This window comes from Ptiloglossa arizonensis, chromosome 10 (genome assembly GCF_051014685.1).
Source record: "Ptiloglossa arizonensis isolate GNS036 chromosome 10, iyPtiAriz1_principal, whole genome shotgun sequence".
Taxonomy (NCBI): Eukaryota; Metazoa; Arthropoda; class Insecta; order Hymenoptera; family Colletidae; genus Ptiloglossa; species Ptiloglossa arizonensis.
In genome coordinates, this window is record NC_135057.1 from 13,940,874 (window position 1) to 13,965,491 (window position 24,618).

Here is a 24,618-nt window from a genome sequence, read left to right on the forward strand (position 1 = left end):
AATGCTTTCATCGCATGTGCAACCGATTTAACGAGACCCGCATTCAACCGGGACTTTCCATCTGTATATACGTATACGATGCCAGAATACGGCCCATTTGCATAAGAGAGACGGAGAATCGCGTTGTGGATATTGATTATTCGATTTTTCGAGACACGAACGCTCTATTCTCGATGGAATAATATTTTCCCGCGGATAAAGAAACAGGCGAACCTGTGTCAACTGTGACACCAGGAATTGCCTCGAAACTGCGTTTACACAACGTATCAACGTGGATATAGCGAGACGGAAAAAGCGCGGGATTCAATTTTACGGTTCAATGTCCCTCGATAACTCCACTATCTATTTATTATACATCCGGGGGGTTTTTGCTATTCCGAACGAATATCTCGCTTAATTAACGCGCTGAACGTGAGCCGCCGAGAACGGAAACGCGCGATGACAAAGAAAAACGGAAAATATGTTCGGAATGTTTAATTACTCGACAACATTTTAATGAAGACCTCGCATCGCGAGACGGTTCTACGTCGCGACAATAGAATTTCAATAATTCCCATCGAACATTGTAGAAATCGAAATGCACCAAACACGTAGACGTACAAACGTATAGATCGCTGTTTGTTTATTTATACGAGCGATTCGGAAGGATCTTCCGTACGATAGAAGATAGGGAAATAACGCTGAACGAAAGACTTTAACGATGATAGATTTGTCTTTCTTCGATGCGACTTATTTATTTTTCAAACAACACCAAGGGGATCTTGTGTGTCTTTCTTTATCTTATAATTTACGATCGTGAAAAGGGAACGGACGGAAAGTAGGAGAAGAGGGAGAGCTATCTTCGTTATTAAGAATTTATTGCTCGAAATCCATTAAAGTTACATACGTACTTTGTATATTTCGCTAAAGTCACGCGTTTGTATCGAGGTCGTCGCAACTCGAAACATTAACTGGGATATATACTAGAACCAGTGCGCGATGCATGACGTGGCACTCAACCTGTCAAAACATAATATGTGATTCTGTTAAGACCGCCCAAAGCTGGGTTTACGATACGCTCGCCTGGTTCGAGTTATATTCCGAGTCACCCTTCCACGACGTATCTATCTACGACCGTTCAATTTAAACAATTTTACCATTAGTACGGATCAGTCCGAATACGTGCATTCTTAGTTTCACGATAAGAAGAATTCCAGAGTTTCTCTCGAAGAACAAATTACAATACGATTAGCACTTTGATTCAAAATAATACGTTCTCGAACGTTTCGATACACGAGTACATTTCCCACGCGATGTGTCCGCGTTAACTTTTATCGAGGTACTCGCGTTTCGTGATCAGTGTGTCTCGAAACGGTGACGAAATCTCGAGCGCGTCTTTTATTCCCCACACATTGGTTCGTTGATGGGAAAGGGATAATTTTTATCGAGCTACTCGCGTTTCTTGCCCGGAGTCTGTACTCGGGAGCGAAGCAAAATTAAAGCGAAACACTGCACCGATGCAACTCTCGCAAAACCTGTTGAACACGCCACGGTGCCTCGACAGGTGCATCCGTCGGGGGTTCCTCGTCGATTTCCCAGCCGAATACGCGTCACGTTCGCGGCATCGATTTTCCTTATCGTTCGCCGTTGGGTTGCACTTTTATCGCGCGTTGGGAAATGAAAGTTTCGCCGACAAAAATGAAGCGAAGACAAAGGAGACGAATCGATCACCCTGCCCCGTGCCATTTTCCATTGCTCTATCGGCACCTGTAAACCTTTATAATACCCCGATACGTACGATGAGATATATTTCAACCCATCAAGAAAGATTGAAACAACTCCGTACATGTTGCACGACGAAACTGTTGATATTCAATCTCGCGATTAAATATACGCGATTGATACATTTTTCAATTTCAATTATCTCGTATCGTTTCACGCGTTCGACAACTCCACCTCGAAGAGTTGAACGAAAACCGGAATCGGAAACGACGAAACGTTCAAGCGTTTAAGGACGTTTAACGCTTTTATCGCCCGACCGAGTACTCGAGTCATGCTCGACCAAACATACGCCAACTCGAAACTCGCTAACTTCTTTAATATACGCGGCGCGAAAGTGAAGTTTCGAAACGAAAGTCGTCGTATCCTTCGGGAACTTTTCAGACGTCGAATCCAACGTTTGCCGAAAAGTTTACGCTCTATTTATCGAAAACGGTGGATACGATTCTTTTGAACGTCAAATGTAATAGAAACGAATGAAACACGTCGTTGAATGTAACCTCGGCGCTACGACCACCACGACAACGCGACTTTTCTTTCTTTTTCTTGTTGTACCCCCTGTCCCGGGTGTAACATCGTACGGTGTCGATTTTTAAATCGATTTACATTTGTCGATTTCGATATCGATTCGTCCTTTAAAATTAATATACACGGAACTACCGAAACAGTGCGAGAAGAACCAACCACGATGCTCTGAATATTGATAAACGAATCTATCGAACCACTGGGAGAGAAGAGAAAAATTCCTACGTGAAAAGTTACAGATTAGAAAGTTTACCATTGAAGCTCGAATAAAAGATTCGTATAAAGAATTTAAACGTCACCGTTTTTGGTACGAAACAATTCATGATCCCTCGTGTGCAAAGTAAACGCGATACACGATGATGTACGATAACCGTCCACGCTTATTATATAAATTTCTTCGAATGAAATCTAAACAATGCTCGAATTTTACACTCGTGCGGTCTCCCTCCGGGTTGACAACGTCCGATTTAAATTTCGATACGGCCAGGTTCGTCGTACGCTTGAAAATATTCCGTTTTAATATTTTAAAACAATACGAACGAACGAACGAACAAACAGGATTTCGTTCAACTGAATTTCGCCCGTTCAATTATAGTGATTATTATACCGTGAAATCATCAGCGAGATTAAGTATATATAATTCGAAGGAAATTTAATGCTCGTTGCTCGCGCCTACTGTTCATTATTCGGTTCGAATGGTTTGTCGTGCGGCATCGGAGAGATATATTTCAGTGAACGAAAATCCTACAGGACGTGTATCCTTTATCGACCGTAAACTTCGATACAATCGTGCGTTCGATCTTGTTAAATTTGATTAGTTCGCTCGTTGCTCGAAAATATCCGCGGTCCCCCTTTCTCCTGCCCCGATATTTGATTCGCTGTCGATATTAATCGTCGTTGACGCAATTCGAAATTCTAATCTATCGTAATGGGATTGAATCGAGCCGGAACATACGAAAGAACAAAGAGAAAATATCGAATGATCGATCGGTGAACGATACGTTCGTTCAAGCGGTATCCGGAGCATCCAGTACGCGTTGAATTTAACGCGGATCCATAAAAAATGGTTCCTCGTGGAAGTACCATTTTTCTAATAGAATAGACTTCGTGGAAATTGAATTTACTAGCGAACGTGCAGCCGTCGTAAATCATTCGAAATTATTTTCCAAAGAATTCGAGGGTTTTTATCGAGCGGGTAACGGAAGAAACACATACGTTCGCCGAACGATGATGGAAACGAACGTTTCTCGGAATATAATTACCAACGAAAAACGAAGAAAATAAGTATCCACTCGCGAATAAAGAGAGAAAGAGATTTCGTTCTCGATTCGTTTTACATCAGAAGACTCTCCGCGCGAATGCCAATTGATTTATGATTATCAAATTTGCGCGAATAACGGTCAATCCTTTGATCACAGAGATCGTTGTGTTTGTACGATCGACAGTGCGCGCCATTTTCAGGCTTCGATTTTAAAACAAACTATGAATTATACACGACGAAAGCTTTTATTATACGAATGGTTTGTTTTGATTAACGAATGTAATATTCGATGGAGAAACGATCATGGATTTTTTTTTTGTTTTTTTTTTTGGATTTTTTGGCTCTTTGGTTTCGCCGAAACAAACACGCGCAACATCGCGCGCCAACAATACCTAATTGGCCTTTTTGAAAAGCAACGCACCTGATATCAGCTACATCGGATCGAATTACTCGACCGTGTCTGTAAATCACCGTACAATGTCAAATGGAAGACAAAAATCGCGGGGAAAAAAATACACAGCCCGAAAAAAAAAAAAAAAAAAAAATTGCAACACGTCGCGCGACAACGTTAATGCACTCTCGAAAACAGGAAACATTCAGGCTGAAAGCTTCATAACAAAACTCTCCATTAAACCATTAAGTGCGAGTGTCCTGTTTAACGGACATTCGGAAAAATATATTCTCGCTGGAATTAAAATTTATTCGAATATCGTGCGATTTTTGAAGCACGGTATCAAGATCCGGGTAAAATCCACATTTTTTTCGCAACTTTCTTTTACCATGTATTACGCGTAGAAAAAAAGAACGTGCATTATATAGTCGGCAACAATTCGTTTGTTTATCCAATCTGAAGTATTCTTCGATTTTGGAAAATAAAAACCCTCGTAATTTGCTTGCCTTCGTTTCGACGATGTTTACGCACATATTTCAAATACATTGTAATGTATAATTAGAAATGTAAGTCGTCGATCCGTTTGAAAAGTACAGTACGTCGAAGTTTGCGATCTTTGCATATTTTCGCTAAAACAGGCTACACAAATAACGCGAAAATTGCGAATAAATTCTTCTTTAGCAAATTTCGGGCCGAAGAAGTTAACGCTGATTCCGTGAAACCTTCTCCGCGAGATCAGTTGTTTCTAGAGCGGGCAAATCGTAATTAACATCCGAACGAGCTGTTAAAGGTCGCGACGCGGCCCGTTTCAGGTAAGTGAGCCACTTTGGGTGCTACGATGGGAGACGATAAAATTCAAATCGACACAGCCTATATTAATTCGTGGCGAGAAGTGTTCCAGGAATGGCTCGGTTCGTATAATAAACCGCTTTAACTCGAATCCATGCTGTTTCCCTTTTACCGTCCTTGTATTCGCACAGAACGTTCGACAGTCGAGCAATAAACCAAAGTTGTTCAAACTTTCGTCCAAACTGGCAATACCCTTGTAAGGGACACATATACCCAGGTAGCGCATTTGGAAGTACTTCAGTCTTCGAGAAACTTTCGCATAGCGCGGGTCTGATTCCTGTGAGTCCGAAAGTAGATTTTTCAAGACAGTGAATTACTAGCGATAGCTGCAACAACGAGTTTCACTATCGATGGAGGGAAGTTTCTCGGTGTCGCATTTGCGATGGTTGACGTGGAAAATTACTAGTGAACAGATATAAAATAATAAACAGTGAACAGATAACAAAGTGAAAGAACAGGTGTTTCTATTGCAGTGTAGTTACAAAAGATATACCATCGTATCTTATACGATGTTATAATCTAGACACACTATCTGACCTAGACACACATATATCACGGTTCCTGAACAGGTTAGAAATAATAAAAAATCGTTGTCGATCTACTCGGCGAGATGTTCATCGTGTTCGATTTCTTGGTCAGTTGTTACGACATCGCGAGCCATTGTTGTCGACCAACGGGGTCGTAGGTTGCCAACCACTGGTTCAAATCAATCCTGGTTGCGCGACGCGCGAAACAACCGAGATATCATGACGAACTGCAACCACCCGGTGTTCACGTAGCAGTCTAGCCGTTGTCTGCTCGGTTCACCGTGTTCACGCGTGTCGGTCGTACCGTTGCGTGCTTTCCGCTGCGTTCCCTTCGTCGCTGCAGCTCGACAAATTGAGACTGATTACGTCTGCGTCTTTGATTTCTCGCGCTCCAAACCGCTCCAATCTTCGCGAAAATTAGATCGTACTAACGGGACGAGCGTATCACAGCGCGGCTGAAAAGAGACACGGTTTCCCTCTTTTGAATATCAGTGCTCATCGGGGAAATCTCCTATGCATGTTAAGTACATGTAAGAAGCACTGGAGTCGATGGGAGGCGTGTTGATGGCCGTCGCTGGAAAACCGCGAAATTGCTTCGAGATGCTCTCGGTAAAGGATGTCTCTGTCGCGAAGTCGTTGTACGAGTAAAATTGCATATTCTTGGAATTTCTTCAATGCGAAACGCTTCGAACGTACCACGAAAGCTGATCAATGGTAACTTTGAAATAAATTTATTATTTTAGAATTATCCGACGCTGTGGACTTAAATTAATTAGCTCCTAACTTCGACGGAAGATTATTATTTTGGAATTATTCAACACCTTAGAATTATTATTTCGGAATTATCGTGAATTTAAATACGTTAGCCTCTGACTTCGCCGGAAGATTATTATTTCGCAATCATAGTGGATTTAATTGTATTAGCCTCTAACTTCGATGGAAGATTATTATTTTGGAATTGTTCTGCGTTATAGATTTAAATGTATCAACACCTTTGCACGACTGTAACGTTCGAAACGAACGATGCACCGAGTGCACTGTTACCGAGCCGATCTGTAAAATAAAACCGTACAGAATTTTCAAATCGGTCGAAAAGGGTGGATTCGCGAATTGGAAAATGGAATGTAATAAAACTGTTGCGACCGCGAAAAAATTCCACGCTATTTCCAATACAAATACTGCAAACATCGCAGTTAAAATCTCTCCGCCGCGAGTAGAATCTCCACGCCGGGCCAAACACCGTTCTTTACTCGAAGGGGATCAATACTTCAAGTTTCAAGTTTTCCCCCCGTAAGTTTCACCCATTTTAAATAATTATCTAGTTTAATTTCAATCGAGAACTATACATGTGCACACATACGTATCAAATAATCTTAAAAATCATATGTATTAAATTTCATTCGAGTCGATAATCAACTCTAACGTTCGTTTCACCAAATGTCACTTATTCGCTCCGTTCCCATTGCTCGAGATGTCAAACCGTGCAATTACTCTAAACGTGAATATTGCGAATCAGCGAGCGACATCCCGTTTGCAGTACCGACAATACTAATAATTCGATATCAGTATTCAATAACAGTTCACATCGTGAAAAGAACCCTTTGTCTAAATACGTGCCAAAAGCAGTCGTAGATTAATTTCATCCATTCGGTGTTTCTCATCCGCGTTAAACAATCTTTGTGCACGGTAGCCGACCCCGAATCGATAATTCTCGACAGAACGGTACCGAGCACGGTCCCTTATTGATTTCACGACAGTCAGGAGCCATTATTGTCGACCGTAATCCCACCGTAGGCGTCGAATCGCGACAGCCGACGGTGGATTACGAGACAGTGTCTAAGTATCGATATGAAATACGATATGCAGTGACCTGTCAGTCAGTCGAGCACGGCCACCGCTCGATCGGTTCATCGCCGAATCCCCAGGCTGGTGCTGGTCGAATGATTGAAATTATCTTCGCGGCTGACACCGTGATCGTGTTTGCCGGCTGGTGTTGCGCAAACTGACGGAAATATGTGCGCGCGTGCACGGTCTCGTGTCACGTGCGTAATTAGTGGGTTAAAGTATGCATTAAATATCGCGCTAATTATTCATATTGCGGCGTTCAACCCGCGTCCACGAAACGGTGTAACAATTTCGAGCGAAGGATCCCGAGACGCGTTCTTTGCGTTTCGTGTTCCTTGAATTTTAACAACCGTTGACAGATCAGCATAAAATCGATCCAACGGGGATCGAATATGTCCCCCGTATAACACGTAAATATATCGCGTTAAATATTCTCGATTAAAATTTTCCCGGCTGAAATTTCCTCTACGAAATTAAATCAATCGCTCTCTTTACCGTAAAAATACTTGATAATATAAATACACAATTTCGTGCCACTCTCGTTATTGGAGGACTATAAATCGTGGAAAAACGGAAAAATTGAACGGGGAAACAACGAAAGGGCTAGGACACCGTACTCGGAGGAAAAGGTGAGCACTCGAGGTCTTATTAATTTAGTTGCTGTCCTCGCCGTTTGTTGAATTGTAAAAGAGTAATTCGCTGAATACGATATCTTTATTTTATACTATTCATTTGTTTTGGTTCTACTCTGTGTTTTCGTAAAGTAGGAATAAATATGAAAGTTCGTACTGTCGACTTTTTGCGAAATTGAAATTACAAAAAAATGAAAAAAAAAAAATGTTCGAAATGTCGCTAGGTCCGTACGGAATTTTTTCACTCGTCTATTTGTCTCGGGTATTTGTTCGAATTTGTGTATTTTCAAGAGAAGCATCGATAACGGAAATTTACTTGCACGCGTACGGATTCTCATTTTATCATTCATCGAAGAACAAATTCAGTCCACGGCATTCAATATCAGGATTTTATTTGTTTAAAATAAAACTGATATCCCGTGTCGTGCAACAAATTGAATCGCGCTTTCGCGGATGGCACCGTCTACGGTATTATACTCTGGTTTTGAAACAAAACGCTTGTAACCAGACACTTTTCGAATTGTCCTATAAAAACGACGTCTGTTTTATTCGGTCTCTCTGGCGAGTAATATTTTCCATACAATTTTATCGCTAACGAAATTGAAGCCACACATCGAACCACCGCCTACACACCACCAACGTTATCACTTCGGATAATTTTCGTATCCGTAACAAAGAGGAAAAATAAATCGCTCGAACGAAAGAGTATTCTGTTTAGAAAAATCAAAATACAATCGATACAATTTTTTTGTCGTAGACACAAATGATCTATATCCGTTCACGTCGCATTTCTAATCACTCGATTACTTCTACGTAAATATCTCCTGGTTACTCTTGCATAAATATTTCCTAGTTACTCTTGGGTAAATATTGTTCAATGTACCAAACAATCGCCGTGGCATACACCCTGGCGTCCACAAGGACGATCCCCGTTCGTCGATACCCTTGTTTGTCGGCGATTACTTTCTCGAATATTTTTAGTCGTACGCTATCGAACTCGTTGGAGCGTACGATCGAAAAATTGGCCGAAATCGCGACAGTACGGGGAAGCCTTCGACGAAATTGGACAATCCCTCTGCGAGTGAAAATCGCTTTCTTCCGTCGGAAATCCAACGACGAGGAGGAAAACGCGGCAAGGAAACGGCTCGTGGGATCGGCAATAACGGTGAAGTTTAAATTTATCCCGTCTGGGTACTCGACGGGACCACTGTGCACGAGGCGAGTGGGTGTAGCTGGAGCTAATTCGTGTTAAATCGTTCCTCTCGAGCCACCGTTCCGTCGCGTCTCGACATCGCGACTTCCTTTTCGCGCTAGCAACAACCGTATCGGACGCCGAACCGTCTCCGCCGCGACCACCGGATTTTCTCGGAGGAAATAGAAACCCCGTGGCAAATAATATCCGTCGCTTCGAGATCGTCCACCGACGATACAAAAGGTGGTCGTAGTAATGGAATCGTTCGACCGATTCTCGTATTCTTCCGTCGCGTAATAAGCCTCCCCAAAGAGACGGAACTGTTATCGAAACCACGCCGACGGGGATTTCTTTTTTTTTTCCTTTTTTTTTTCGTCGAGTTTCTCCAACCCGGAGCCACGTCGTTACCTCCGGGCGATTTTAAGGTAAAAATGGAAAGAATCGGTAGGGTAGTTTAAAATATCGTTGTTGTTGGTATACGAGGCGAGCTGGATGAAAATGAAATTGCTTTATGCGGAGGGGGAACATCGTCTTTTCTTCTTTGTTGAGAAGCTGCGGTTGATGTAAGAGGATAGAACGTTATTATTGCGAATGAGGCTTCCACGAAGGCGACATTGAGCAATTCGAGGCCAATTTCGCGTACGCGAGAAAAGATACGCGAGCGATGGGATTACGCGTCCCTTTTCAATTCGAGAATCGTTCTTACGAAGAATTTGCAATTTAGAGGAATCGATAGCGCACCGCGGTCCATTTTTTTTTTTTTTTTTCTTTCCCCACTGAATTTCGACACTTCGAAAGCTATTTTCTCTGTTAACGCGATTCGTAACGTACGGGATTAGGGAATTTCCAACGTGGGAGGAAATTAACTACCAAGTGAACAGTTTTTGAGCAGTGTTCTGGAAAGTAGGGGAATTGTTTTTGACGATGGACAGTAGTTTTTGTTAATTGTACCTGGAGAAAAGCGGAGACTGATGATACAATCTTGTAGCAATTTTCTTTATTAGAAAGAAACGGATAAGATTGTATGAAATGATGTATCTAGACGATAAAACGAGAAAGGTTTGTATATTTGACCTTTAACGTTATTAATTCTAATACTTTGTGCGATGTTTCTGGTGGTCAATATGTAACATTTCAACGAGAAAATAAAAAAAATTCCTTGCGGATTTGATTCTCGTTTGCCAATAGAATCCACTCGATTTAAATAGCACTTACGAAAATTGAACTTAATTAACGTCAAATATAATGTATTGTCCAAAAACGGTCAGGAACGTATATGATACTGGTCCACGGTACGTTCTCGTTACCTGTTCGTGCATCGATTTTGCACCCACTACGCGTTACAATCAGCTTGATTGTTCTTCGATTTGCATTGATCATCGCGACGTGCAACGATTACCTTGCCTTTGATCGGATTGTTTTCAACGTTCGTTACACCGGTCTCGAAAATCTACCGTTGCCTGGCAACTCTGAGTACTGGATTATTAACACGAAATCAAATTGGACTAAAAGGAAGTAATTACAAAATCGTGGAATCAAAATTACACGGCCGGACGAAACACATTGAACGTAATAAATCATTCCTCTGTTTCGCTCGCGATGTAACTTTGCATACGAATTATTGTCTATTCTCTGTCACGAATATCGTTGAACTTTGTTCCCGTCCACTCTGTTGAATTCTAACGAACCTCGATTCGGTAAAATATATTTTCTTTAACCCGTCAGAGAAATTCGTTACAGTTTCATCCGGCGTGAAATAGGTACAGGGCGTCAAAGAAATTTACATTTTGCCCATCGTTCCTTTGACATTTCACGTCATACGGATTACACCTTGACTATCCGATTCGAGTAAACGCGGAAAGGAAATTGCCAATCACATTCGATTCTCAAAGAATATATTTTCTTTGCACCTTTTAAATCGATGCATCGACCAAGCAGGGGGGTAAATTCGATTACAACCACCGAGATTCAATTACTTTGCTTCCTAACTGGCGTTAAGCTCGATCAACGAATTTCGGCCCTATTTACGAAGCATTTCGTAGACGGTCTAATTAACCCTTTGACTGCTATCAGCGCCTATTACGGGTGGGCGGGTACCTGACATTTCGGGTTCGGGTCGGGTCGGGTATTTTTCTCGAGTTCGCGTCGGGTCCCGAAAGTTTGCGATACTCGGATATTCAAAAATTTATAATAATCGGGTACTCGAATATTAAGATTCAAAAAGGTACCTAACACGGTACCAATGTTTTATCGTAGACGCAGGCAGAGATATGTAATCTTGATTTTTTCTTTTAAATAGAACGCGACAAACGGAACACTTTATCAAAATTGTGCATAAAAAATTGAACGTTCCATTTAAAAACACAAAATTCACCTCTGTACCTTCTCTACTTCTCCATGTATAAGGCGACCGATTAATAGATCACGTTTCTCGTTGATTTCAGGCGCGATCTTCAACGCGGACGAAAAGGAGTACCAGTCTGCGTTTCTAAAGGCGGTGAACGAGACGAGATTCGAGCATGTTGCACCCTCGTTCACGCTGCAGCCCATCGTGCAGCAGGTGAATGTTTCTACCGACAGTTTCAAGGCTGCCGCCGCTGGTTCGTATTTTCGACACAGCTTACAAGTAGTTGCCAAGACGTAAAATTAATTTGGAAGACCAACGACTTGGAAAAATGGCTTATTGCGTTCGTACCTTACCCGGTGCATACAGTTGCAGCGCGCTCAGAGAGAACAGAGATCTATCCTATACTGCTTTACAATTTTCACCGAGTCACACATCGTATCAAAATTGTTCAAAAGTCGACATTCTGTCGACCCCTGTGACTTTATAGCTTTTACGGTATCAGTCCATTCTTATCGATTCGTTTGCACAAATTTACACTAGCTTCAAAAAGTATTCGTACACCGTAATGTGTAATTCCTCTTACCGGTAAGACTGATCTTATTGAAAGTTTGTGTGCACGTAGAGGAAATTTCTTTAAGAGAGTGCATCGACAGAAAATTTCTTTAAGAGGATGAAATAAAGTCTCGAAGATTTTAACGGTTCCCCTTTTATTTCCTTAACGTAACTTGGGACTGTTCCTTTAATGTAACTTTGTGACTTTTGTCTTGGGACTTTTTTTCAACCAAATGACAAAGAAAAGTACAAAAAGTTCACACTGTCACACTCTCGAAAACATTTTAATCGACGAGAAAAAGTTAGAGGAATTTCCTTATAATACAGTGTACGAATACTTTTCTTTTTTTATCATTTTATTTTTCTTTTTTTAAAATTTCCGTGCGCAATACCGAGATATCGTTGCGAGGATCGTGTGTCGGAACAGTGGTTCGTTTGGCGCGTTTAGGGCGAAACGAACGGGACGAAATCGGCCACGGGATTGAAACAACTAAAGAACCAATTAACCGACCAACTGGAAACTTGGATGTCGCGTCTTGATTAATTGCAACGGGTGTCCGGAGGAAACGCGAGTGTCAATTAACGGGACGAGGCGCATCGGAGGAAAATAACTATCGTTTCCGTCACGATTTTCTCACGGTCGTTCGACGTCGCTGGACTTCGCGACGCCAGTCGTCGCTGTGTCGCGATAAATTTCGCGTTAAGTCCTCCGTGAATGGAGAGCCAGGGGTGGTTTGGGGGCGACAATAAAGCCTCGAATCGAACGAAGAATTTCTTCTGCCTTTGCTTTTGCTCGCGCGACGAGATTTCGTATTTATCAAAACCCCCTTTATTGCGTCGAACGAATAAGAACGTCTCCGCAGAGCGATACCCCATTGCTTTTGTGACGATAAACCGATTTCAGGAAACGAAAGAGATAAAGAGGATCGAGTCTTAACGTTTCTATCGAATTCGAGGAGAGTACGCCCTTTCGAAATGATCGAGCACGTAACGGGGAAACTCTGATCATTTCGAAATTAGAGTAACACCGTGACGAGTATAAAACCTCTACGTTGAATTTTTCAGCAGGATTTTACAGGCCGTAAAGAATTCGATCTATTTGCGAACATTGATCGTTTAATGGTTGTTGAGGAATATTGGAATTCTCAATGAAACGAATCCGTACAAGTTCGATTCAACCCCTCGTGAAAGAAGTATTACTGTATGGGAGAAATCTATGGCAGAGTGGTCATCCCTTTGGTAGTTCATTTCACAGAGATTACGCTTTAATTATTTTATTGGAGAAAAACTTTTTTATTTTACAAAGATCGCACTCTGACCCATTTTTTTTCTCTATCGACTCTAATCGTTCGATAACAGATCTCTGCGAACAAAGTACCTAGATTCTTACATCGAAAGAATCTGTAATTTTATCCATCGTACCGTTAACAGGGTTACTTGACGACTGATCGTGCTCTATTTTCTAGAAATAAATTCGAGAATCGCAGCGAATCGATCGATTCGATGGTCAAAGTACGCGTTGCTCGCGCGTAGTATTATTTATTCGAACGTTAGGAAAGAGGAGCCCGAAATTCTCGGTAACGGTGGGAATTATCCGAGTTTCGGCTCGAAATTTATCGACAGAACCGAGCAATTTCGACTCCCGCCGGCAGTAGAGTGCTTAGTTTACTCGCAGTGGCTTAGGTGGTCGTCCTCGGCCACTCTCGAGGGCGCTTCATTTGCGCGCTCGGGAACCAGGCAGCTTGTTGTCCGTGTGGAAGACACCCTTAACGTTTGCAGTCTGCGAGCTCGTCAAGGAAGGTGTGGTGGCGATCTTCGGGCCCACCAGTCCCCACATGTACGGGATTGTATCGAGCACCGCGGCACGATACGATATTCCGCACATCGATTTCGTCTGGAGAGAGAACGAGGAACTGCAGCCCGATCAGGAACCGAAGAACTCCACACGGATGACCATTAACGTGTTCCCCGATAGCGAGATGGTCGCCAAGGTAAGTGGAAGACCCGAAACCGCGGTGATCAATTATTACCGCGAGAATTCTCTCTTAAGCGTGAAACTAGTTTCTCTCGATGCCCGAAGAAAGCTCAAAGAGTTGTTGCTTCGTGGTAAAAACGCGCGCGTAAAATTTCACGATCCGGATACAGAGAGAAACATCGATTCGTGGTTAAGGGGAATACGGTAGGAGTAAGTAGAATGTGGACAGTGTCTGGGCAGACGTGCTCGCTGGTCGTACAGAGTCTGACTAAAATGTCTGACCGGGTACCATCCGCAACCCCTTCCACGGACGATGTTTCTCCTTGGAGAGCATTTGGAGTAGAATTTCCGTTTGAGAATTTAACGAAAGAAGAATAATAACGAACAGAAAATCTTATTTCCAGTCCTTGTAGTATTTAAGTAAACGAGTTTAAGCTCAATTTTCGAATAGCTCCTGAGATATTCGGTTCTCCGATCTCAATATAAAAAATTGTAATTTACATTTTTCCTGCTTTACGTGCAGAATTCTCCGATCGTCCTTAATTGGCCCATTCTGACGAGATATCGTTAAATTTTCTAACCCAGTCCCTCTGTCTATTCATCGACATTTTCTCCCGAGAATTTTGTCCATTGTAAACGAATACGAATCATTTCTTCCAAAGTTTTAACTTCGTGCGTAGGATCGTTGTTACGCAGCGAAAACAATACTTGAACCCTTTCACCGGAAATCCCTGTCATCCATTTCATCGATGGCAATCGTCTCGCGATCGGAACACGTGCTCTCGACGCCCACTTCGATGACACCTTTTCCCCCATCGTTTCACATCCCGATCTCTCCCCTGCCCTCCCCCTGGAGACCGTCTATCTCGGAGACACCCTGTATGATCGACCTCGACGCGGCTACGCGACGTGCAGACACGTCGGGCTTACGTACGTGACGTTTCGTGGCGCGTCGAAACGCGAGGAAACACCACGGCTGGGAAACGGCGTCCCGACGCATTTTAAATCACGCGTCTAACGAGGCGGGTCGAGCGATTTTGAAGTAGTTCGCGCGTTAAACCAGCAAGCCGGGGCTAATGAGCACGATCAAAGAGACCGAACTTGAGCTAACGACTCTGGATCAGCTTTTGTTCTTTCGCGTTTAGGGGGCTGTGAGTAAGGAACCGAGAGAGACAGAGAGAGAGAGAGAAAGAGAGAGAGAGAGAGAATCAAACCGACCGTCGGTACTAAATTAAACGACCATCGATTAAATCTAATTAAAATTCTTCCCGCGAGCGAAAGAATTGCCACGCGTTTTAATTTTATTTCCTAATTAAAACGATCGGTAACCTCGCTCTCGCGCCAGCCTCGCGACGAATAGAATAACAGAAGCTTTCGAGTCCGTGGACTCGTCTCGCGATTACGATCCACGGGGATTCGTTTCCCTCGTCGAAATCTTCGAGAATCGTTTCCTCGAGAAATTCTCGTCGAAAGTATTTGGACACCGTTCGTTCACTTTCGCTTTTCCTTTTTCCTCGTTGTTTCGCAGCATTCGCGACGCGAGCCGACAAAAAAAAACGGGCGCGAATGTTTCTCGTGTATTTTCAACGAACGAGTTGTTATGAAAAATTCAGGCCCGTTCGTTGGAATCCGTGGGATGGCGTTTCGCTGCCAAACGGCTCCAACCTTGCAGCAAATTCTGAACAATTTTCCGTATTTAATTGTAAACGAGAAAACGCCCGTGCATCCGTTTCTCATTTAGAAAGCATTCCCCGTCGCTTTGAAGGTAAATATCGCGCGGATTCGGCCGGTTATTTCGCGCGACCGCTTCCACGGTTTATTTGCTAATTATTCCACGACGTTGTACACTCCGTTTCCGTTTACAAATTGCGGGAACGCGTGCGTAATAACTTCCCGCGTTATTCGGTGGCGTAAGAAAGTTAATGAGAGCACCGTTTAAACGTACATTCGATCGTGGCAGTTTAACGACCGGAGTGTGTCGTAAAATAACGCACACATTTTCACCGCCAAGTATTTGCTATATTATATCGCGAACAGGGAATTAAATCTGATTCGCGGTCGCAATTTCTACGCCCCCTTTGCGCCGTTTTTAAACATTACGGTACGTCGAGCCCATTTAGAAACACGTTCGCTAACTTTTTCTTGCGATTTCTTTCCGTTTTTTATTTTATCGCGCTCTGATCGTTACTTTCGTTTCTTTGTATCACTCGCGCGTTTAATTATTCTCGAATACCCAATGCGAGTCGAAACGTTGGACAAATAAATATTTCTTCCAAGTGTTTCATTTTCTGTTACATCGAACTCTCACCGTTTCTTTGAATCACGGAATACGTAGAAGTTGTCCAATTATTCCCGAAGACCCAATACGGGTCGAAACTTTGAACGAATAGATATTACTTTCGGGAAAGAAGAATTTAAAGCGAAATAGGAGAATCGTAGCGTAAAGTGTCTAATGATGTTCCCGCGTAATTTATTTCTCGCGCGAATTTGCAAAATGGATCGTTTAAATAGAAGTCGTATCGAGTGAGCGTAGTAAAATAGCTGAAAATTCGCATCCTGGGAACTGGGTCCGCGTTAAATGCTTCCACACGACACACGGATATATATTACCGAAGTTTTTTCATTTAACGCGACCGAAACAGTGGCACGGGGGCAAACCTGGCCGCGTCAAAAGTGAAATTTCGCGGGTTCAAATGCAATTTGACGGACGTTTCGAATACAATTTCGAGCCGTAACTTGGACGTTTAATTACCGAATTGTGATACAACGAAATTTACGTTACACGACACCTGACCGTTTTCTCCGCTCGGTCGTAAAAAACTGTTTTGCATTTTACACACCTTGAACTCGGTTACACGGTGCGACTCTAACAAACTTTCAAACGTGGACGGAAGAAATTTATCTTCTTCGCTCTTCCTAGAAAATACTTCTACTTCGATACCTTTGGACACCCTCCATGCATTATTTGCAACGTTGGTAGAAATTTTCGAAATACTTGAAAAATTCGACCACCGTACTCCTGATAATTTGAAGATACAAGTAACTCTTGCGATTGCTTCTTAAGTACGCCTAATGGATAAATATATATCTGCAAAGATTTGCCGTAAAAAATTGTACTTTTGGAGAGAAAGATTTTTAATTGTCAAATTCGTTCGATCGTAGTCTTGAATAATTTTCGAAAACTCGTCCAATGTCGGTTTCGATGTTTCCAAAGATCTTGGAGAACGTGTCCGGGCAAACGGCGATCATCTCGATTAAAAATCTGTACTCCGTGCTGCAGGATTATGTTTGTCCGGCGCTGAAATCGAAAATTCTCATCAGAGACAACGTAAATTTTTCTCAGGCGATCGCTGACGTGGTCGATACCATGCCATGGAACTCTTACACGGCGGTCTACCAAACAAACGAGGGCCTCTCTCGGATAAAACAGGCACTGTCGATCAAACGGAACAAAGACAGCGTCATGACAATAAGAAAACTGGGCGATGGGCCGGATTTTCGAACTATCCTGAAGGAGCTTCACGCCCTATCCATGTGCAACGTGATTCTCGACGTCGAGCCGAATAACATCATCGAGGTGCTCCACCAAGCGAAAGAGGTCAAGCTGGTGGCGGACTACTGTAATTTCCTAATTACTTATCTGGTATTACTCCACTTTCTATTCTACGCGCGTGAATATTGCTGAAATTTCACCCACGACAATGCATCGTTTCGTCGCTAACGAATCACCACCACGATCATCAAAAGTACTAAGAAAATTAATCCTTCGAAAGTCGAAATCCGTGCAGATTCTCGAATCGTTGAATTTCGAAATAATAAACGATTATAATGGAACACCACCCTTCGTCCCTAACGAAGCCGATACTTGAAAATTTTTAAACGTTTGGTACACACGTTAAAAGTACACACTTTGGACGATATTTGTGCTAAGTTTCATGAAAATATGTTAATTTTTAGAGAAAATACAATCACTCTTGTAACACTCTTAAATTTTTCAATTCCACAATGGGGTGGTTTTCTACGATTCTAGTCGAAAGGTTCGACTAAAAATTGTGATATTTAGAAACTGTACGATTGTTTTAATATTTCAGGACGAAGCGAAAAGTATTGAATGTTAAAAATCGTGATTTTCAGGTTTCTTGGTAAATGTACTCCTAATGTTCGATCGCGGTTCGTTTAATGGACGCTCGACGTAATCATGCTCGGACACGGGGCAGAAATTTGCGGGAAATTTATCGGGGATTTCCCACGACGGAAGAAAACTATTCAACTCCAAACAACTGTCCCCGAATTGATTTATACGGCACGATATGAAAGGCGAAAACGCGTCAGACCGCGGAGGATTAATAAAACAGATACGAAACGTCGGCCATTTCGTTTGCTCTTGTTTCCACCGTCGGCGGCACTTGAAATAGATTTCCCACTTTCCGTGGACTCGGTTTGCCATAACAGGGGGCTTATTTCGGCAAATTTGCCCGCCTCCGTTTAACGTTGATCTCGCGTTGAAAGCAACGAACGTCGAGCAACGGTTAGATATTTATGAGATTTAAGCCGAAACGTTTTACGAGTTTACCCTTACATACCGCGAACGTGGATTTCGAGAAGCGTATTCGCCCTCGCGAGTAATTTCGTGAAAGTCTCGAAACTATTTATAGACGTGATCGCATTAAATTTTTATCACGCGAAAGGAACACTTCGTAATTGCAATTTACAACGAAGACGCTGGTCGACGGTGTCTAGAAGTTATTCTTAAAATTAATAATATAAATTTTCTTACAGCACATATAGCGATTATTCGCCTCGACGAGGAATGCAAAACGATTCTACGTATAAAAATGGATCGATGACCCGGTATACAATTTCTTCCCACGAGGCTCCATTTTTGAGAAAATCGATCTGGAAACTGTTTGGTGCACGGCGCCGATTTTATTCAAATTCGGTGCATCGTACCGCGCTATACCCGTCTCCAGTGTTTTTACACCACGTGTCTAGTAATTTATTACCAGAGACACTATTTCCATAGAACAGACTCGCAATAAACGCGATGTGGACGCGACCGAAGTAAGACCGACAAGTTGAGCGCCCGTGCGTCTCGCGCGACTTTGAAATCGATTTTCTCGAAAACGAAGCTCCCTACGGAAAAATGTTATTTTACCGTTTCGTCCTATTTTTTATCGTAGAATCAAAAATGCACACTCACGGAGAACGAATCCTCGAGAAACTATCGTCTCGGAGAGTATAACCAACGATCGGTCGGAGTCGCGTATAAATTCACCGGGATATAAATCTTGAGGTGTATCGGTTCGAATTTTTTTTATTTAAAAAAAAGGTACACGGTTGGAAAGAGAGACTCGAGGGTGGAAGTACTCGCGCGAGATCGCGTGTATTTTCAACGCGCCCTATTCGCGAGAATTTCATTAATAAATCCGCGGTCACCGCGGCGAAGTAACTGCATTAGCCGTTAGAATTGCCAGGCTTTTTACTAAACGGTCTCATAAATTGCCGCGAGTAATTGTTTTCAACGATACGCCGTTAATGTCGCGCGGTCCGAGCGTTTCTTCATTTGCGTACTGCCCACGGGATCCGCTTTTTATGACGCATTATCCACGAACGAGTAACAATGCCTCCATAAATAACGACATTCGCGGCGCGTCGAAGGTTTTCGCGCCAATGGTATCGTCGTTTTGTTGACTTCTTTTCTTTCTTTTTTTTTTTTTTTTTTTTTCTTCCCTCGCGAAACAGAACAATGAAACCGCCTCCGCGACGTCGAGCGTCTCCGTTATCGTGTCCCGACACGTGTGTATAAAGACAATGCTAGCAGGGACGAAAGTTGCAACTCGATACGATTTTACGACGCAGTATAGAGGGAAAATGAGACAGTGGTTTCTTCCGGATCAGATTTTGGAAACAGCCGCAAACAGAGGACGTCGAAACGGTCCCTTCAACCCCCTTGATTGTTCCTTCGAGTTCCTCGTCGCGTCTCTGAATAAGTGGAACGACTTTCGAAATTCTTTTTCGAGAATTCCATCGGGCGCGTCGATTTCAATTTTTCTTCGTGCGTATTTAGTCACATTTCGACAAATTACAAGAATTTGTACTTTGTAGTATGAACGATATAAAAAAAGTCCTCGAATCTAATCGAAATATCACAGCGGGGATAATTGCCGCTCGAGATGAATTCGTAAAGTACCAATACCGTTCCATCGTGAAATGCAACAATTGAATCGCAAAACGGGGTAAAATGAATTTTACGAAATTATTTATCCGTTCGAAGCGAGCACCTTCTCGAGTAACGAGGTAGCTTTTAAATTTGTTTAAATATTGCCACCTGATCGTTGAAATTGTAAATAGATATTCGTTATTAAATCGAACCTCGATTGCATAAAATGACGGTATTGTCACAGGATGGATAAATATCGGTTTGAATTTCTTTCGTTTCGTACAGAATGTTTCTTTCTTGGAGTTCGTTCCCCTTCTTCGAGTGAATAGAAATAGACTTCTTCTAGAAGTTAAAAAAAAAAAAAAAAAAACGCAAGTTTTGCTTCTCTTCGCGTCGGTTACGCAACGTCTGTCACGATTTTCTTTCTTCGAACGGTCACGTCGCAGCGCCCCGCCGAAGAAGCTCTTTGATCGCGGGCGGATAGCACGCGCGGAAGTTGTTCGAACGCAGCCTCTTCCGTTCGCAAATAACGAAATTTGTCCGTGTACACGGCCGTGTTGGGTGGTAAGGGGCGTTACCGTGTGAATTCGTGAGAAATTTCGCGATGCATCTATATTTGTCCCGGCTGTCGAGAAATTCGTGGAAGGCGCCACGTTCAGCGGCAGCCACTCGCCATCTAGGAGCCAACGTGAGACATGGGCCAGACCCACGTCAACGTCAATGTTACCAGCACCCCGATCCCGCGATTTCGATAACCCTAAACCCTACTCGTCTCCCTCGGGATCGACCTATACGACCGGCAAATACGTTCTAATTATGGTCCGAATAAAAGGAACGTCACAATGGCCGGAAACCTCGAATAACCCCGCGCCGAGAGTGATTTCTCCAACTTCGAAACCCGGTATTAGAAACGAGGCAAAAGTTACCCGCCCCGAGAGAAAGATCATTCCTCGAGAAGCGTGGATTTTTCAAAAATTATTCCCACAACCCTGTATTCCTTTAGAAAGGGAGAAAATCTTAAAGAGAGAAATCTTTTCGAATTTCTAGCTTATTTCCACCGTTGTGCCAGTTAATGAATTTTGGAGCAGGATTAAGTTATTAATATTCAAAATTATTGAATATTATACCAGTTGAATTTCTTAGCCTTAAAATCTACTGTATAAACCGCTGCTCGGAACTTTTGTTTCAAGAAACAAGTTCACTTCGTTGAAAATTCTATTTTTTTTTCTTATATCGAAAGAAGGTACGTTTGTTTTAAAGATGCTCTAAATTTCCGAGCGGCGTTGTAGACGAAAATAGACGAGAGTCGAGCACCGATCGGTTCGAACGATCTCGAGACAACGAGACGTGGAAATCGATTCGGCTCAAAGGAACGAAGGTGGAAAAGCGTTCGAGGACGAGCAGAGTTTCCCGATACTTGCACGTTTGGTAAAAACCGAGCGGTGGAAAAACGCACGGCCAACGAAGCCGTGGGCAAATTCGGCGATACGTCTCGCCACCATTTGCAAATGTATTTCTTATCGTTACCTTCTGTTCGTCGGGCCAGCTCGAGTTTCGAAGTTATTTCCTGCTTGTTGCACCGAGACAACAGGAAGCGAGGCAAACGTCGCCATTTCAAACGCTCGTCCTCCTTTTTCGCATTTCAAGTTTCACGGTTGCGCGGGATTTGCCCGCGTCCTCGAATAATCTCGACCGCCTCGAACGCGTATAAGTCGAGACGATATTTATTTAAAACGCGCGAAAGAGATTTTAAATCGTGCAACCTTCTCGTGAAATCTCCGAAATTCGGAGATTTTCCTAGAAAAATTAATACGAGTTCGTGTAATTCCATCGGTCTCTGATTGAAAATAGTTTACATTCTGAGCGGAAAACGTACGAAATCTAACATCGTGGAAATTATTACGAGAAATCGTAAAAGTGTACGTTATCGATATGTTGTTATCGATAGAAACATGTGATATATATTGTTATCGGTAGAAATACGTCGATACGGTGTTATCGTCGTTACGTAACGTTTGTAAGAATATTTTGTTCGTTAAATTCGCAGGACTCGACGAAGCTGCCCATCTCGAAGGTGCGAATTGGCAGCACGGTCAACATCACGGGGTTCAGCTTGAGAGAAAACGATGTGGAAGGAATTAATTGGGTAATTGCGAAGAGATGTCTATCTTTTAATCGATTCGACCGTCTCGTATTTTTCGCCGCTTTGAATACCGCCCGGAGCCCCGATCCCGTGGTTTTCAAAATGAAATATTCATGGGGGATACGCGTAGCGACGAATCGGACCGCGTTTCCTTGTTAATTGGGATTTTTATCGACGTTAAATGGAACTCTTGGGAATCGGTATTTACGAGATTGAATGGACCGAGCAGGCGTCGATATTCTTGAGACTCGAGCAACGCCGAATAAATATTTCAGGCACTTTCGGAATTCGATGAATATTAAATACAGCGAAACTCCTGGAAGTTGATATTGTCGTGACACCACCGGTTTCACGGAGGATTCTCAATTATTTTTTATATTTATTTATCGTAAATCGATCGATAAATCGATACCACGAATCCCTTGGGAACGATAATTTTCGATATCTTCGCGAACTGTCGTTGAATATAATTTTCCAGCCCCTGATATTAACGCAAAATAATCATAAGTACTTTCGATCGAGCCAAAAATAAACTTCGCCGGGTTTTCAGGGTTCTTTTTCTGTCGCAGTGAGCCCATATTGTATTAAATTCCACGGTAAAAATTACGAAGAGCGACAGAAGTGATTTCAATAGTTACAATAAAATCGAGAAGAGTATATTAAATTCGATATCCCCTTAAAGCGGACCTGGTAGTTCCTTATCGAAGTTCACGAGTCTAATATTTTATTCGACGACGAAATTACACGTCTGTCGTTGCTACACTCATCCGAGTTCTTTCCATTCGTGTTGATGAAAACAATGGATATTTTTCTAAATTGCTCTGCGTAAACGCAAGTCAAATAAAATTGCATTTATATTCCCATTTGAAACCAAAGAATCGTAACAAAGTAACGCGACTTTCTGCTTTAAATTCGTTCCCAAACACGTCGAATTTAATCAACATTCTTTCCACAAACCATAAACGAAATTGAGTCGCGAAGCACAAAATGTCCGCTCGAGGATAATCTCGCAAATCTTTTACATCCTCCCAGAAAAATTGATCTTTCCCCGAACATGCTCTCTTACGTTCCACTCGTTACAAAATACTTCCACATCGCAATACAAAATTCGTTTCCAAATTTTCGAACACTGTTCGCAAAAAATGAACACTGTCCCCACCCTTCGATTTCGTACGCCGATTAAACACGCTCCAGTGTACAAAAACAATTTCCACGACTGGACGAATACCCGAAATCTCTAATTCACCGAACTGGCGAGTAAAGAAACGCTCGCGCGAAATTCGTGAAATCCGGACGACGCCAAGCAGCGGTTTTGTCATCGGGGCGAATATCAGCGAGACACGCGCATAAAACGATTCTTCCTCGTTTCGTTTCGAGGAAGTAGCTCCGAACGCTCTCGAGCGGATTCTCCTCCATCGTACTCGACCGATTTACGCGCTCTTCGTCGCGCAACGACGACGCCGACGACGCCGACGACGATGACGACGCGGGGATCGGTGTGGGTGGTATCGCGCGGACGTGTTCCGCATCGGCGTGTTTTAATCATGACTTTTTCATCGTATGCATAATAAAGTCGTTTACAGCGTCAGTCGCGGAAGAATCGTCTAAATGCGCTCCGCTTTGCCCGCTCGGGGTAATTTCTTCATTAACTCCGCGGCATAATGGAGCACCGTGCTCGTGTCTCGAGGATGCAACGAGAACCCAGCCTTATTCTGGAAAATCCACCCGCGACACGGTACTTACGAGCAGCTGACGGGCTGCCTTAATTTTCGTTTCATTAGCCCCCGCCGATTCGCTTTGTATCGTGGCCACACTCCCCCGAATAGAGACCACCACCCCCCACTCGCCTACGCGATATTCCAACCCCCTCCATCTCCGTATCCCCTTTCTACCTTATGCAAATGCAACCGACCACCCCTTTGGAACGATTAAGCCTTCTTGTTTTATCATTTTGCAAGATTGGACGGCTTAATGCTTCATTTCTTATTACAACGTCCATGCTACCAGCGAGGGAGGTTACTTTTTAAACACGAGGCGGACTGGAATCAACGGAGAGGGACACTGGCGTTGCTCGTGATTCTTTCGTAAAATAATTCTTTTTACGGGGAAGTGCAAGAATGTGTGTCGCGGATAATCGTGATCGGGTAAATCGTATCGATTTCGAGGAGTTTCGGTTCGATAAATTATTATTAGGTTGTTCGGAAAGTCATTTCGTTTTTTTTTTTGGTGAAAATGAAACACGATTTTTTTAGAGTGTATAAACAGTTTATTAAATTGTGTATTCTCCATTTTCGAAAACGAAATCACTTTCCGAACAAGCCAATATTTAGGGATACTGGTTGTATCGAGGCTGAGTCAATTACGAAATGTTATACCAAGTATCTTATTCGTCGAAGAACATTTCGAAATGCGTTGCATTCAAGGGGAACCATCGAACGAATGCTTCTTTATTATTCCGTGT

General features: G+C 42.7%; 1 protein-coding gene across 4 annotated transcripts in view; it reads left to right on the forward strand.

The window, feature by feature from the left end:
* Window positions 1-24,618, forward strand: part of LOC143151922 (glutamate receptor ionotropic, kainate 2) — a 72,473-nt gene that overhangs the window by 37,794 nt on the left and 10,061 nt on the right. For 3 of the 4 annotated variants that reach the window (XM_076321442.1, XM_076321447.1, XM_076321445.1), the window contains exons 3-6: window positions 11,425-11,580; window positions 13,659-13,870; window positions 17,198-17,497; window positions 22,062-22,160. In XM_076321442.1, coding sequence (XP_076177557.1) covers window positions 11,425-11,580; window positions 13,659-13,870; window positions 17,198-17,497; window positions 22,062-22,160 — 767 coding nt within the window. Of the gene's footprint in view, window positions 1-11,424; window positions 11,581-13,658; window positions 13,871-17,197; window positions 17,498-22,061; window positions 22,161-24,618 lie in introns of those variants that run through there. The other variant, XM_076321446.1, reaches the window with a different exon arrangement.